Consider the following 15,390-nt stretch of genomic DNA (forward strand, 5'->3'; position numbering starts at 1 on the left):
CGACCTCTGGACTTAGACCACGAGAAAGTGTCTTGAATGTTTTCAATCAATACAAAGACTTTTTCACATCACATGTCTAACATATCAGAAAACTAATATTCTACTTGAAAAATTATTTGAAAGTAATTATTATAAATTTGCCCCCGCCCAATTTTAACAAAATGCTGCTTTCAGACATTAAGATGCACTGGACAGATGATGTAAAGATCAACTGTTTCTATGGCTGACGGTTAAAGATAGTGTCATTTGGCCAGCACAACGACCAACTACCTTTCCTCCCCCCCCCCCACCACTAATGTCAGGTACCTTCAGATATGGATGGACTCAGGGGAGCCCAAATATCCAGAAATTCAGAACCCAGGCCGAGGCTCCAAAAGCTCTTAATAGTGTTGATTTTCAAGTGAATTAGAATTCATATTCGATTTGAATTAATTTAAAAACATTGTATCTCTATGACTTCTTCGAGATTCATTCTCTGTGACTATCAAGTGGCCTTTACAAAGTCGATGACCAGACCACGGCGAACTGGACACGCGAGGACGCCATTACGTACTCCAGTCCGGGCTCGTACACAGAGATTCAGGGGAGGTGGTGGAGAAAAGTGGAGTCTGGTAGTGGCTCGTACACAGTGATTCAGGGGAGGTGGTGGAGAAAAGTGGAGTCGGGTAGTGGATCGACAATAGAGCCGCGGCTCTCCAGTGAGCGGAGCTGACTCTCTCACCTTATTCCACATCCACCCGGCCCACAAGCCTTTTACAAATCAGACATCACTTCCACACCCAACTCCAGCCTGAAGACTCCATCAGAGCCCGGCGTTCCCCGAGTTCCCCGAGTTTAATTTGTCTAGAGGTCTTGAAGTGGACATCGTCCCGGTTTTCAGATGGACTGTTTGTTAGTCCACCCCCTCCCCACTCCCTTTTTGTGTTTTCTGGGTGCTACTCAAAAGTACTGATGATCTGAAATAAACATGATTCATTTTGTTATGCGTCAAGGTTTAGAAAAAAACAAACTTTAAATCGTTTCTATCATTGCTTACTGCTGCGGCTCTACTGGGAGTCGAATGGTTTAAGTCAAGTAAGTCGTGCGGCTCTACTGGGAGTCGAATGGTTTAAGTCAAGTAAGTCGTGCGGCTCTACTGGGAGTCAAATGGTTTAAGTCAAGTAAGTCGTGCGGCTCTACTGGGAGTCAAATGGTTTAAGTCAAGTAAGTCGTGCGGCTCTACTGGGAGTCAAATGGTTTAAGTCAAGTAAGTCGTGCGGCTCTACTGGGAGTCAAATGGTTTAAGTCAAGTAAGTCACACGTTCAGATAATGTGATCATGAAAAAATCTCTAAATTATAACGATGACAGTTATTATTAAAATAAATTCAGCAGGAGTAGCTAGAGAACTATTTCAAATCGGTTCATGTATTAGCCGTTAACGGTTCATGTATTAGCCGTTAACGGTTCATGTATATGCCGTTAACGGTTCATGTATTAGCCGTTAACGGTTCATGTATATGCCGTTAACGGTTCATGTATTAGCCGTTAACGGTTCATGTATTAGCCGTTAACGGTTCATGTATATGCCGTTAACGGTTCATTGTTAAAGTGAGGGGTTCCAAAGTAATATGATTCAAAAAGAATTTCTTTAGGCTTACAAAACTTTTTAATCGAAGAAAAAAAAATCATTTAACTCATTTTTTTTTTTAACTTGAATGTTAAAGGCATGGCTATTGCCCCTCTTCATCCACCCTTCTTCCTGAGCCTCCTCTGCTATTGCGTGCGGGGAAATTGAAATGTGTAAATATCTTATCTTAGAAATTACAGACGTTCATTTAAAAAAAATTACAATAAGTTTTATGTGTTAATCCAGAGCTTGTCAGACTCTACTAACAGCCCGTACCATGCCTCTAATTAACTCTTAATATTTTTCAATTATGTTGACAACTATTTTGTAAAGCGATAAATGTATACTTCTCTGTTTCGAGTTAATTACCCCATTATCCACTACATGAGAGACTTCTCGTGAAAACTTATTCAGAGACATAGTGTTACATACTTAAAGCTTGGACAGTGTGGCCATTTGATCAAGTTTAAAACTCGAATTAAATTATTTCATAGGCCAGTGCATTAACAAAAATCTGGTTCATTCATAATCATAATAGAAAAAGTGTCTGTTTCTTTTGGGTGTTGTTTTATGAATGAAGGTTATTACGCCCTAGTCCTAACGTCCTGCAGAACGGGACGGGGGGAAAAGAAGCAACCAGGATTCGTACTAAAGACAATCTCAGGACAGCCCTAAGCGCATACCAAACCACCAGGCAACTATGCCCGGTCATTTTTAGCCCTGGTCCCATTAGAACAGTGTCGAGTCTGGTCTACAATTCAAAGAAACGACTAACTACCCCCCCACACACACCTTCTGGCACATCCTCTTCATACTCTTAGGTTTGTGAATGAAAACATGGGAGGGACCGGTGTTTCTGCTCTTTGTTCCCACCTCCTAACCCTCTCCACCCAAAAAAAAATTCGAAGCCCCCCTCTTTTTTTTTTTTTCATTTCCATCAAAAGTTCTGGAGCCGTTCTTGGTCTCAATGGATCCGACCAAAGTACTGAATACATGCTTCATATATTACTAATATTCTACAACATTGTCACATTAATCTTTTAATAAATATTTCTAAAAAAAAAGAACTACGCTATACTAGTGCAGTATTTAAATGTATAAAATATCAATCATAACTTGGCTATAACTTCTGAATACGGAGCAGTAGAGGCACAATATAACGAATCCGGGCTTTATAATTGGCTAACAGGAGATGGCAGATGTAAAGTAAGGAAATGAAACTAGATCCACAAACAAAGTAAAAACTAGAATCAAAGCAACGACAAAAACACAAATACAAAAAGAAAAGTGGAAATTGATTACAGGTAAAAAAAAATCAGTTGACAGTGCTAAGATATAATTAGATCATATTATAAAAACAATATATGAACATAGAATAAGAACATTATGCATCTTTCCTCATTTCAAATTGATAATGATAGTCAACTTTAATATAGAATATTGTAACACTTGTTGACAAATGAAGAGTTGCTAGAAGACCACGGACACTACAGCTATGGAAAGCAGCCTAAGCTTTGAATGCAGCAGCACAATCAAACTGGATTGTTTGTTGTTTTTTTGTTGTTTTCAGGACTCTTGGTTAGAAGAGTTCAGCAGACCCTGTTCTTCTTGTCTGACCAGGTTATGCTCTTGAAGAGGCGACGACGTCGAGTCAATACAGGACAGCTCTATCCTCTCCTCCACTGTGGTGCCGCTTCTGGTGTTTGTCTGACTAACTTTGCGAAGCGTACTATTCTCATTACACTCTGACCTCTTGGCCTCAATAGAAGAAGCGCATTGAAACGCCTTGACGAAACTCTTGCGGAAATTGTCACTGACATAGGCGTAGAGCAGTGGGTTTAACATACTGTTGGCATAGGAGAGGACTGTGAACCCACTCAGCAAGAGAATCATGCTTTCGCTGCTATTTTTTATGTCTTTAAAAACGATGAACACCTGGAAGGTCCAGTAAGGTAGCCAACAAACCACGTACACCGCAATGACAGTCAAGACCAGCCGCGTCACTCGGCGATGCGATTTTCGCTTCTCTTTCGACTTTTTTGCAGCGCCAATTTGTCGCAAGCGAAGGATGACAAGAAAGTAGAAAACAAAAATCAGGGCGACCGGAAGAGCAAAACCCAAGATGAACGAATACCAGACGAAGGCTTTGTCTGAAGCGATGGCTTGGTTCGCTGGCCAGGTAAGAGCACAAGTGTACTTCCCTTTTAGAAAGCGATGTTCGTGCGTGCCGCTGTAGAGTATTGTGGGCATCATTACCAGGAACGATAAAGACCAGATGCAGAGGCAAAGGAACAGCGCGATCCTCGGCGTTCTATATCTCAGCGCCCTGATTGGGTGGCACACTGCTATGAAGCGGTCAGCACTCATGACGCACAATGTGAAGGCACCGCCGAACAAGTTGATGGAATAAATGACAAAGTAAATCTTGCACATAGCGAAGCCAAAGACCCAGTGCTTGATGATGCCAGTGACGGCGAGAGTTGGCAACATGGCAAGAAAAAGTATATCAGAGAGGGCCAGATTCAGAATGTACATGTTGGCGACTGTTTTCATTTTCGCAAACATCAGGACCACGTAGATGACCAGTCCATTGCCTAGAAGTCCGAGGATGCAGATCAGAATGTACAAAACTGTCACTACGTAAGGTAAGACCTGGAGATAGACGGACACTTGTCTGGAAGTTTCATTCAGATTCTGAGGTGTGGACATCTCGTGCAAAGTTTCATTGATGGAAAGGTTGGAGCTGAGGTGAATCAGATTACAGAGTGGGAGAGTTGTCATGTCCAGAACAATGTTGTCAATATAGCCTTTTTTAGTAGTTTCCATTCTGTTTCCATGTACCTCCTTATATCACTAGTTAGAATATTTAAGTTACATTCAATTTAAATCCTAATCATTATCACGTGGTAAAAGCTTATTTCAGTCTTTGGGTTTTATATCCTGTGCTTTATTGACTTGTATCTTTGTTGATGTTAAAGAAATTTTTGTTGTAGCTTATTTAGACTTCCATCGAGTTAGTATTGACTTCATTTTATCCAAAGAGAATTTCCAACGTTTTATTTTTTAGAGTGTTGCACATATATGTAGATTAATATAGAGACACTCAACCGAGTGAGATATAACTATAATAACACCATGTACTACTAGTATCTTGATTTGGTTTCAATATTTCCGTATAGCACCCTGGCGCAGAGATTTAATAAGAAGTAGTCATGCATTCTGTGGAGTGAAAAAGAAAAGTTTGTTATGATACTGCGCATGCAAAAATAATGCTAATAAATATTCATATTTGGTTGTCTGACATGTACGTTTGTAGAGGTGAAGGCCGTAAACATTGACTGAATTTGTAGTGCATGTGGTGGTCAGTATGGGCAGCAGAATTAGAAAGATGATGTCCCGCGAACTTCAAGGTTTACATATTTGTGACGATTTTCATTGACTCCTCGAAGATCAGGACAACGTTGGTGACCAGTAGGTTGCACAGAAGACACAGTTTCAAAATTAGAATGGGCAACGAAACATCTTAAATGTCCAGTACAAAGCTGGTCAACTTCACATCATCATGTAACAGAGCGAGAGGGTCATTATGTTTTAAAATAACCAGACAAACTAAGAAAACATCTTGAACTCCATATTGAAAATCTCTTTTACCAATTAAAAAATAAAATAAAAATGAATTTGTGCTACATGCTAAAGAGATTTTAAAATGTGATTTTAAGCTGCTAAAAAGGGCAGACACACATTATCTTAGAACTTTTCAATATGTTGATTTTCAAAACTTTCTATTTTATGTACAGCGAATACAGATTAAACAAAGCTCTTCAAAGTTTTCCGACATGGGAATCTTCTAATTACTAGATCCACAGGAAACATTTAATTAAATATCGTTAATGAGATTACATATCCACACTGTTTGTAGTGATTAACAGTTTACATGAATTAATACATAGTTTGTTTCGTAATAGTTTATTTGAAAGACTTGTATAAAATCTATACCAACCAGAAAAGACTTGCTGTTGACGATCTCAGACAACCTGCTCCCACGTATTTGTTTCTGTGCTTTCAGTTCCAGCTAGAAGCGGTCCAGCTTTTACATTTCCCAATCATACAATGTTTTCTACATTCCACATCGCTGGAAATTAATTGTTCAAACACGGTCATTTCGCTGTAGCCACAATTTTCGTGAGCGTTATGCAACAAATCATTTCTCCACTCAGAGCTGGTATCTCAGTCTGTCTTTAGCCTAGCAACCAATGTTTTCTTTGTAATCCTAGCCAGAAGGTTATTTGTTGATAAATTCTGGACAAAGAAATTAGATTTTGAGATAACACCGGCGTTAAAACGGTAATGCTATCCCACTAGTCAGTTTGAGATCTTGAAGTTAAATGATGTGTTTTCAATAGTTCTTGTGAAATTGTCAGTTCAGTATAAGGGCTTGATTTCATTATATACATCTATACGTCCTGTAGAAAGAAAGGAAATAGATGAACCAATAAAATATTAATTCTTTTTATGAATTAACTAGGTCAGAGATGGCTACCTGGTCATGTAGTATGCGCTCTTAGCTGTCGTCTTAATGGTCATGGGTTTGAATCCTGTCCACCGCCATTCCCCCTCCTTTCTGCTTGAGGTTTGGGCTAGAATGTATTCATCTTTAATTCTGAAGGAATATCCGAAACCCCTGTGTAAAGTTGTAACAATTCAACATACATTTCTATACAAAACATTTCATTAAAGTTGTATTTTTTGTCAAAGGTGTTGTTGTTGATTTTAAAAAAAAGGTCCTTTAACCGAGTGCCCTATGACTAATTGAAATCTTGTTAGCTGAATCAGCCAGAGAGCTAGATAGTATTTAAATGCAGTCATAAACTTCACGGCTTTAGTATAAAGTGCATTGTTTATCGATAAAGCAAAAGAAATAAAATAAATATATACACTAAATGTAGCATTTTTTCAAAGAGTTCTTAAAACAGATAGTATGTCAAACTATGACAAGGCTGTAGCATCTTCTGTAACATCTTCTGTAGCATCTTCTGCTTTAGAAGGATCCTAAGTATCACATTTACAGACCGAATCAGAAAGGAAGAGATCTGAGACAGGGTTACTGCAGCCATTGGACCCGACTATAACCTGCTAACGATTGTAAAAAAAAACGCAAACTAAAATTCTATGGCCATATGACAAGGTCTTCGGGGCTCGCAAAGACCTTCCTTCAGGGAACAGTGCCAGGAAAAGAAGAAGAGGCAGATAGAGAAAGCGATGGGAGAACAACATAATAGAATGAACGAGGCCTGACGTTATCCAAGAGAGAGGAATGGAGAAAGACGGTCGAAGAATCTTGCGTAGTGCCCCAACGGCTCAACAGACTAAGAGATAGGTGAAAGTGAAAGTGATGACAAGTCATTGGGGGCATGATTTGTAAGTAGTTGGCTTTTGTGTGTGGGTGTTGGAAAGTAAAAATAGACATAAACGAAGACAAATTGACGTGGAGGCCTAACAACACACATACTAGCAAACACAGACTGGTCAGAGAAGCAAATAGGCAAGCTTTATTTATGTACTAGACGGATATGTTCCGCGGCCAGCAGGACTTGGGCTATTACTGGTCTAATGCATTGGATTTAGATATATGTCAAACGTGGCGAATGTTCCTTTCAAATGGTTTAATTTTGCCAGGAAAATTAAAATAGAATGTGACAATGGGTTCAGCCGACTTTCGCTTCGTTCTTTAATAGAGATTAATTTAATTTTTTTTTATTATTTATAATTTTAGAGCCTTTCGGTAGTGGGAGGGACATTAAACGTACACTACGGTCTCCACTATGATCTAAGGTCCATTTATACCAGGAATCAAGATTGGTCGAACGGTTTTTATTTCTGTGCGGGACATACATACATACATACATACATACACCTTACATTCAATTATATATATATATATATATATATATATATATATATATATATATATATATATATATATATATATATATATATATATATTAGATTACATTAGTAAATGGCGTGTCAGTCCACTTCAGTCTTTGTTTTTATTGTGAAGCATATTTTTTTCACTTTATTGTATACTTTCAGTCAAGTTAGTGACTGCAACAAATAGGTTTTCACTATTAGGCTGATCCAGCTTACGAGATGTAACTTAGCACGTCTTAACACTCATTTAGTCAACGCCAACAAATGACCCGCCTGAAACACGTCTGCGTTGATTTAACACAAACAATTCAGGATATGTTCACACACGCACACACAATAAGGACAAAAGAACTGGAATTGTAGTATACTAGTTTAGTTAGAGAGTATGTTAGTTTCGGTAGATAAATATATTGTGCATTGTTGTTAGCGACGGTCAAAGTAGTGACGTAGTCAGACAGACGAATGACGTAAGAGAATAGACGAACAAGGAAGAACAACATGGCGACAGCTTAGAAGAAGGTTGATTAGTTCTAGAGATAGATACGTAACGACGGATCAGTAGACGAGACCGACATCCCCAAGTGTTAATAAATGAGTACGTTCATCTTGTCCATTGCAATATTCTTTGACTAATGTAGTTGATGAAATAGTAGTGGATTTGCATAAGACCCAAGATACTAGCCAGAACAGAATTTTAAATAAGACTTAAAGAAATTTGTATTGGGCCCTATTAGAATATTTCGTATGTTCTCCAGTCAAACCAACTCACCATTTGACTAAAGAAATCATTCCAAGAAGAAAACAATTAGAAGAGCTACTTCATTCAGGAAATAAGGATATAACTAAACGAATCCAAAATATTTAAAATGAAAAATAGGAACCAAAAATAGTTAACAAATAAAAAAAAAAGAATACTGTCTACACAATGATATCAAAAGACAAGATTTGACATGCAATTTCACATAAAGTTTAGTCACATTACGTCAGATTGTCCCTAGATGCAAGAGTATGTATATAGTACTTTATTTAAATATGTAAATGGTATTTATGTATCATGTATATAGTTTAATATAGTATTTCATTTATATGGATCTTTAAATTTATTAAATATGGATATATACGTGAAAACTTTCAGTATATCATAAACCAAGTTATGTGATATGTCTGTATCTAACGTGGCCCATCTTAAACATACGGTACTTTCTGTACAATCCTTTTTCTTAATTTTGTCGTTTAGTTTATTAATACATCGATATTATTATTTGTGAACATTTAATTATACAGTATATATAAAAATGTAATACTTAATCAAACACAGAAATATGCACATAAAACATACTTTTTCTTTATGTAAATTTTCAGATTCTAGCGAAATAGCAGAGATAAGATATCGTTACAATTGAACAGGAGGCTTCAGGAAGCCTTGCTCATCCTGCAGAAGCCGTACAGTGGTCTGTTCCTGATGAGGTGACGAACCCGAACATGCTTCCATGCAAGACAGCTCCATCCTTTCCTCCACAGTGGTGCCGCTCCTGGTGTACGCCTGACTGCTTTTAGGGAACACGCTGTTCTCATTGCAGACCGAAGTCTTGGCTTCCAAACTGGAGACACACTTAAACGCTTTCACGAAACTTTTACGGAAATTGTCACTGAGGAAGGCGTAGAGCAGTGGGTTCAGCATACTGTTGGCATAGGAGAGGACTGTGAACCCATTTAGAAGCAGAATCATGCTCTCGCCACTGTCTTTAACGTCTTTGAAAACGATGAACACCTGAAATGTCCAATAGGGCAACCAGCAGACTACGTAGATTGCAATGACAGTCAAGACCAGCCGCGTCACTCGGCGATGAGATTTTCGCTTCTCCTTCGACTTTTTCGCCGCTCCGATTTGTCGCAGCCGAAGGATTACCAAAAAATAGAAAACTGAGATGAGGGACACTGGGATTGCGAACCCCAAGATGAAGGAGTACCAGATGAAAGCTTTGTCAGGTGACATCGCTTGGTTCTCTGGCCAGTGTATGATGCAAGTGTACTTCCCTTTAAGGTTGCGGTGTTCTATCGTTTGGCTGTAGAGTATTGTCGGCATCATTACCAGGAACGATAAAGACCAGATGCAGAGGCAAAGGAACAGCGCGATCCTCGGCGTTCTATATCTCAGCGCCCTGATTGGGTGGCACACTGCTATGAAGCGGTCAGCACTCATGACGCACAATGTGAAGGCACCGCCGAACAAGTTGATGGAATAAATGACAAAGTAAATCTTGCACATAGCGAAGCCAAAGACCCAGTGCTTGATGATGCCAGTGACGGCTAGAATGGGCAACATAGTTAGAAAGAGGATGTCCGATAGTGCGAGGTTAAGTATATACATATTGGTGACTGTTTTCATTTTAGCAAACACAAGGACCACGTAGATGACCAGTCCATTGCCTAGAAGTCCGAGGATGCAGATCAGAATGTACAAAACTGTCACTACGTAAGGTAAGACTTGGAGATAAACGGACACTTGTCTGGAAGTTTCATTCAGATTCTGAGGTGTGGACATCTCGTGCAAAGTTTCATTGATGGAAAGGTTGGAGCTGAGGTGAATCAGATTACAGAGTGGGAGAGTTGTCATGTCCAGGACAGTGTTGTTAACAGGCGAGCCCTTGATTGAACTCTCCATTTGTAACTTTCTTGATGTTCTCTTATGTCAAATCATAATTCATATTTTAGGATAAAATTAACTTATAGAATATTACCTGAAATCACAAATTTCATTTTCTCCTTGAGTTTCACATTTTGATCTTTCTATTTACTCTCACGAGGATGTCTCAGCAGCAATGAAAAAGAGAGAAAAGATCCACAGCTTGAGAAATACAAGAAATGTTGTTTTCCAGATGTTCTTTCTTTAGGACTTGGAGAATCAGCAACTTGAATAAGGAGACAAACTTTGACGTCCTGAGAAATACAAGAAATGCTGACGTACTCAAGACTATTTCCACTACAATTTTGCAGCGAGTGAAGTCATTCATCCATTGCGGTCAAGTCTGTTACAGACGGGCTTAAATGAGACATTGTTTTCTAGTGAAGAATTCTTAGCAGTATTTTCATATAGCGTGCCCTGGTTGTCCAAGTATTGTGCCTCACAAGGGTTTAGAATAAAACCTCACGTGGATTTAGAATAGAGATTCACGAGGGTTCAGTATGAAGGCTCACTAAGGTTAAGTATCGTAGCTCAGATTTGCACACAATTGTTAGGTCTGGCCCTCTTTAACAGGATACAGTGTAAACATCTGATGTAACTCTTTCTGAAGCTCTGTAATCCTATACACCCAACAGCATTGCGTCACATTGACAGAATATGTAGATGTCTTTTATTACACTGACGGAGCACTGGCTTGTATTGCGTCATCTTGTACACGCTGAAAATAGAACAAGAAAACGTGTATCAGTTTTTAATGAAAAAAAAAATCAAAAGAAAAAAAAAAAGATACAAATAACACTAGAGGTTATATTGAATCATAGTTTTCGTTATATAGCCTGTTAACAATAGTAGTATACGCTCAAGAGAACATAGAAGGCATACACAAACATGGCATACACAAACAGAATGTTAAAACACAAACTCATCTAAACGCAGTACTTCGTGAATGAGGTTTGTAGGAGCTCAACAGCGAGCGAGTTCCAAACCCTTTGTCAGTGAAGAAGTGGTCACAACCATACAAGCTCCAAGAAACTAATTACAAAAGTTGATTGACTTTAACTGTCTTTAAAATACTTAAATGTCTACAAATGTGTACACTATGCTTCATCAAGTTTTAGACAGAAAAGTTCACTTTCAGAAAGACTAGAAGTGTCACCACCGAAAACAATTTCTATTGAACTATACATTATTTCTTTAATGATCTTTATTTCAATACTTATGCAATTAAATCAATTAACTAACTATTATTTTACATCTTAAACAAAGAAACATTCATCTTAGTTTAAACTGATCACAATCTTTCATCCTAATCTTCTCTCACATATTTGCATTATATTCTTGTCTATTGACTTTGATATACACTAGATTTTGTTCACATTTTTCATCAAACATTTGTAACACAAAGACATCTCATTGCTACATTTAATTGGCTGTGTATCTTTCTCATGAACTAGACTCGTTGCTCTGCCGTCTAGACTCTAGACACTACATCTAAAAAAAAATTCATTCCCTCAAAGGCTGCCTTTGTACTGAATGTAGAATAGCATTGACTCGTGCGCGAGACTCATGACAAGGGACTGAACTCTGCTGGAGAGATAATCAAAGAAGACCTGACCATCAGAGCATTAAGATCCCTTAATCATGTAGCAGTCTCAGGCCAGATTAGGTTCGAAGTGACCTTCAATGGTTTGGCCAAGGTCGAGAGCTGAGGAAGAAGTCAAGGAAAAGGTCGCTCAGAAATGGCCATCCAAATTATCACTTGACCAGAGCTATTATACCCTCCATTAAATGGCAATCTTTAATAATGTAGATGGCGAAAGACTTGAACTCCACAGAAAGGTAAAAGGTCGGGCAATGGAAAAGACGAACTTTGAAGACTTGGCACAGGATGAATCATCCGTTGAATAGTTGATTTGAAACCTTTGTCAGGATGAATGTGAATTCATGTGAGTGTTGTATTTGGTGTTGTTCATCTCTAGACTAAACATGTACGTGTCTCTTTGAGACAAGAAGTTGAACTGACCAGTCACGTTCTACAGTCAATGACCAGTGATGTACTTCCTTGTGGATACTCTCCTTCCTAGTTTACTGTTCGGGTCAATATATACATTTCTCGTCATTGCTCGGCCGGACTTACGTAAGTGGGTAGGATATTTTTAATCAAGGCTATAAGTCTTTACGAAGGTTATAGAATGCATATATGTTGAGCTCATTTCGTCTGGAAAGGCGCTGGAGGCGCTGGTGTAGATTACTTCTCCTTAAGTTAGGCAGAATCCTCTTGGACTAAACAGTCCACATTTTGGAGAGGCAAAGTTCACTTCGCTTCTTGCATGTAAATATTCATTTGTCTAAGGAGCCACTTAGGGTTATAAGATTGAGCTATCAGATTGAGCTATCAGATTGGGCTATCAGATCGGGCTATCAGATTGGGCTATCAGATCGGGCTATCAGATCGGGCTATCAGATTGGGCTATCAGATTGGGCTATCAGATCGGGCTATCAGATTGAGCTATCAGATCGGGCTATCAGATTAGGCTATCAGATTGGGCTATCAGATTGGGCTATAAGATTGGGTTATCAGATTGGGCTTATCAGATTGGGCTATCAGATTGGAAAGCTTTCTTTCTCTTTCTCTTAGTCTTAGTTTCTTAGTTCAGTCCAAAGGTTTACCAGCACGCACTGTCTGTCTTCAATCTGATTCCGACACATTCTTTGTTAGATGTAGTCCTGCATGTACATACCGATATTCTACATTGTATTACGAAATATTATGTAGTGTGTGTCATAGTGTTCTACGAGACTTGCGCTACACAAATTCTATCCTATAATTTCTATGTGTTTTAAAATAAGTTCTTTCAATTATTTTATTGATCTATCCAATAAGGTATTCATCAGCGACAATCAAAGGCTACTAATAATAGTATTTACTCAATTATATACACTTTAAAAAATTAAGGGAATCTTTGGGTTAAGGGTAGTGTTTCTGGTGACACACAGTAATGAAGACTTAGAACTGTTCGTTTACAATGTTTCAATTCAATCAATGTGAAAGAAGATATAATGACATGCCAGCTCTACCTCCTCATATCATATCAAGCTAAACTTCTGTATCTTGTAATCTGATAATTGTATTCTCTTTATTATATGGTCTGGGTGTTTTCCTGAGACAGTGAATAACAGCTTTAATCTCTACGCTATCTCGAGATACTTGATACAGACACATACTCAAATTGTCTCCTCTGTCGTTGAACTCAAGTAGTCTCCCTTTTCAACTCTTATCTCCAGCGTCATTGTTTTATTGTGGCTTCTTTCCCTTTCCTTCCTCTGGCCCTTGTCTACAACTGCACAACTTCCGAATGAAACGAAATAATGGAGGATTTGTTTTCCTTGTTTCACTTCAAACTATTGTGTTTCGCTTCTCTGGCAGACTTACGGGTTCAATCATTTCTGACTAGTTCACAACGTTGGCAATCAGTACAACCGCTGAGTAGCTCAAGAAGACACCTCAGAACCGCTGAGTAGGCCAAGAAGACACCTCAGAACCGCTGAGTAGCCAAAGAAGAAGACACCTCAGAACCAGTTTTAAATGCTGGCTAGAGACCAATAAAAGGTCAGGTACTTTGGATGACAGTTCCAATTCAAAAAATAAATTTATTTCATAGTAAGAGAAAGAATGTGTATGTATTCACCTTCACCTATCCCTTTGTCTTTTGAGCTGTCGGGGGACCACACATGATCAGTTGACCATCTTTCTCCATTCCTCTCTATGTGTACTATGTCATATTAAAAACAAGTATAAATGCTTCGTTGCTGATGAATAAGATTGATTTTAGGTGCTTAATACAAAAGTTGTCTTCTAAACGTTGCTTACAGCTTCTCAAAAGAAAAAAAAACATAAATATAAGTTTTGTAAGTCGTGTAAAAGCACTACAGTTCCACTACATCTAATACAATTTTAGGTATTTTCTAATTGTCGCTGTCGACAGCACATCTCATCTAGTGAACGTGTAGGGCCAGGGCAAGTTTTGGGTCCATTTATGTGTTGGGTCAGTCGAACCGTCGAGTAGGCCTTAAATAATTTTTGAGAATTTGCAAAGAACTAAATGGGAAACAACGCAAAATATTGGCTTGGTTGGTCATTTTATCCCAGATAGTTGGTTAGTAGTTATGGTTTATTCTAACTAGTAAAATAAAAATGTTTAAGGGCTCGCAAAGAACTTCCCACAGGGAACAGTACCAGGGAAATAAAGAAGCGGCAGTCAGAGGAAGCGATGGGAAGAAAGGACGGGCCTGTCATTGAAAGAGATTCTAGTCAAGGCGAAAGACGGAGAGGAATGGAGAAAGACGGTTGACATATGTTGTGTGGTGCCCCAACGGTCCAAAAGACTAAGTGATAAGTCAAGGTGAGTTCAAGGTGAGCCCGCTGGGGGTTGAAGTCTAGATGGACACCACTTGTAACATTTTTAGAAAAACTGCAAAGTAGAACACAACCATTTGACTTTCCTACATAACTATCGCATTGGAAGTCAGTCTCCTACTGGAGGAAGGGGAGAGTGTAAAGGTGTTTGACCAACTGACCAACCAAATATCAAAAACTGAACATGGCGGAATAACAAATGTTCGCAGCCGAACGCCCCATCAGAGAGATTGGACAATTAGAAGGCGATGACTATTAACTAAGCTGTGAGGCCAAGGATTGTCTATTGTAATTAGTTGCCTCTATAGACAAAGGATATAATGTTGCCACAAAACAGTAGACCAGAAACAAACGCGCACACTTACAAATTAATTAAGAAAAAACTAAGAGACTCGAGTCATACGTTTACACACACATACAAGCGCGCGCAAATACACACACACACCAGCCACATGAGGAGGCATAAAACCCCAGTGCAAAGCCCTCAGCCCCCTGGATGACAAAGTGGTCATCATCGAACCACGATGGACGATGGAGAACATATATATATATATATATATAAATAGAGAGAGAGAGAGAGAGAGAGAGAGAGAGAGAGAGGAAGGGAACTAGAAATTTAGAAGACCTTTTCGAATATAAAATACAAACTTAGTAAGAATCTTACGCTGTAGTTCACTCGCTGTCAGTCTGTGATTCTAGGTGATGCGTTTTCTTTCTCTTTGTGATTTTCATGTGTGTGTGTGTGTGC

General features: G+C 38.7%; 1 protein-coding gene across 1 annotated transcript in view; it reads right to left on the reverse strand.

The window, feature by feature from the left end:
* Window positions 1-1,580: 1,580 nt before the first annotated feature.
* The window catches only part of LOC106059232 (uncharacterized), a 99,180-nt gene continuing 85,370 nt past the window's right edge, over window positions 1,581-15,390 (reverse strand). The window contains exons 2-3 of the mRNA XM_056021207.1: window positions 8,937-10,943; window positions 1,581-4,456 (exon numbers count right to left, since the gene is read on the reverse strand). Of these exons, the coding sequence (XP_055877182.1) occupies window positions 3,175-4,456; window positions 8,937-10,204 (2,550 nt within the window). The 5' untranslated portion in view covers window positions 10,205-10,943 and the 3' untranslated portion in view covers window positions 1,581-3,174. The remainder of the gene's footprint in view (window positions 4,457-8,936; window positions 10,944-15,390) is intronic.

Source organism: Biomphalaria glabrata, chromosome 2 (genome assembly GCF_947242115.1).
Source record: "Biomphalaria glabrata chromosome 2, xgBioGlab47.1, whole genome shotgun sequence".
Classification (NCBI taxonomy): Eukaryota; Metazoa; Mollusca; class Gastropoda; family Planorbidae; genus Biomphalaria; species Biomphalaria glabrata.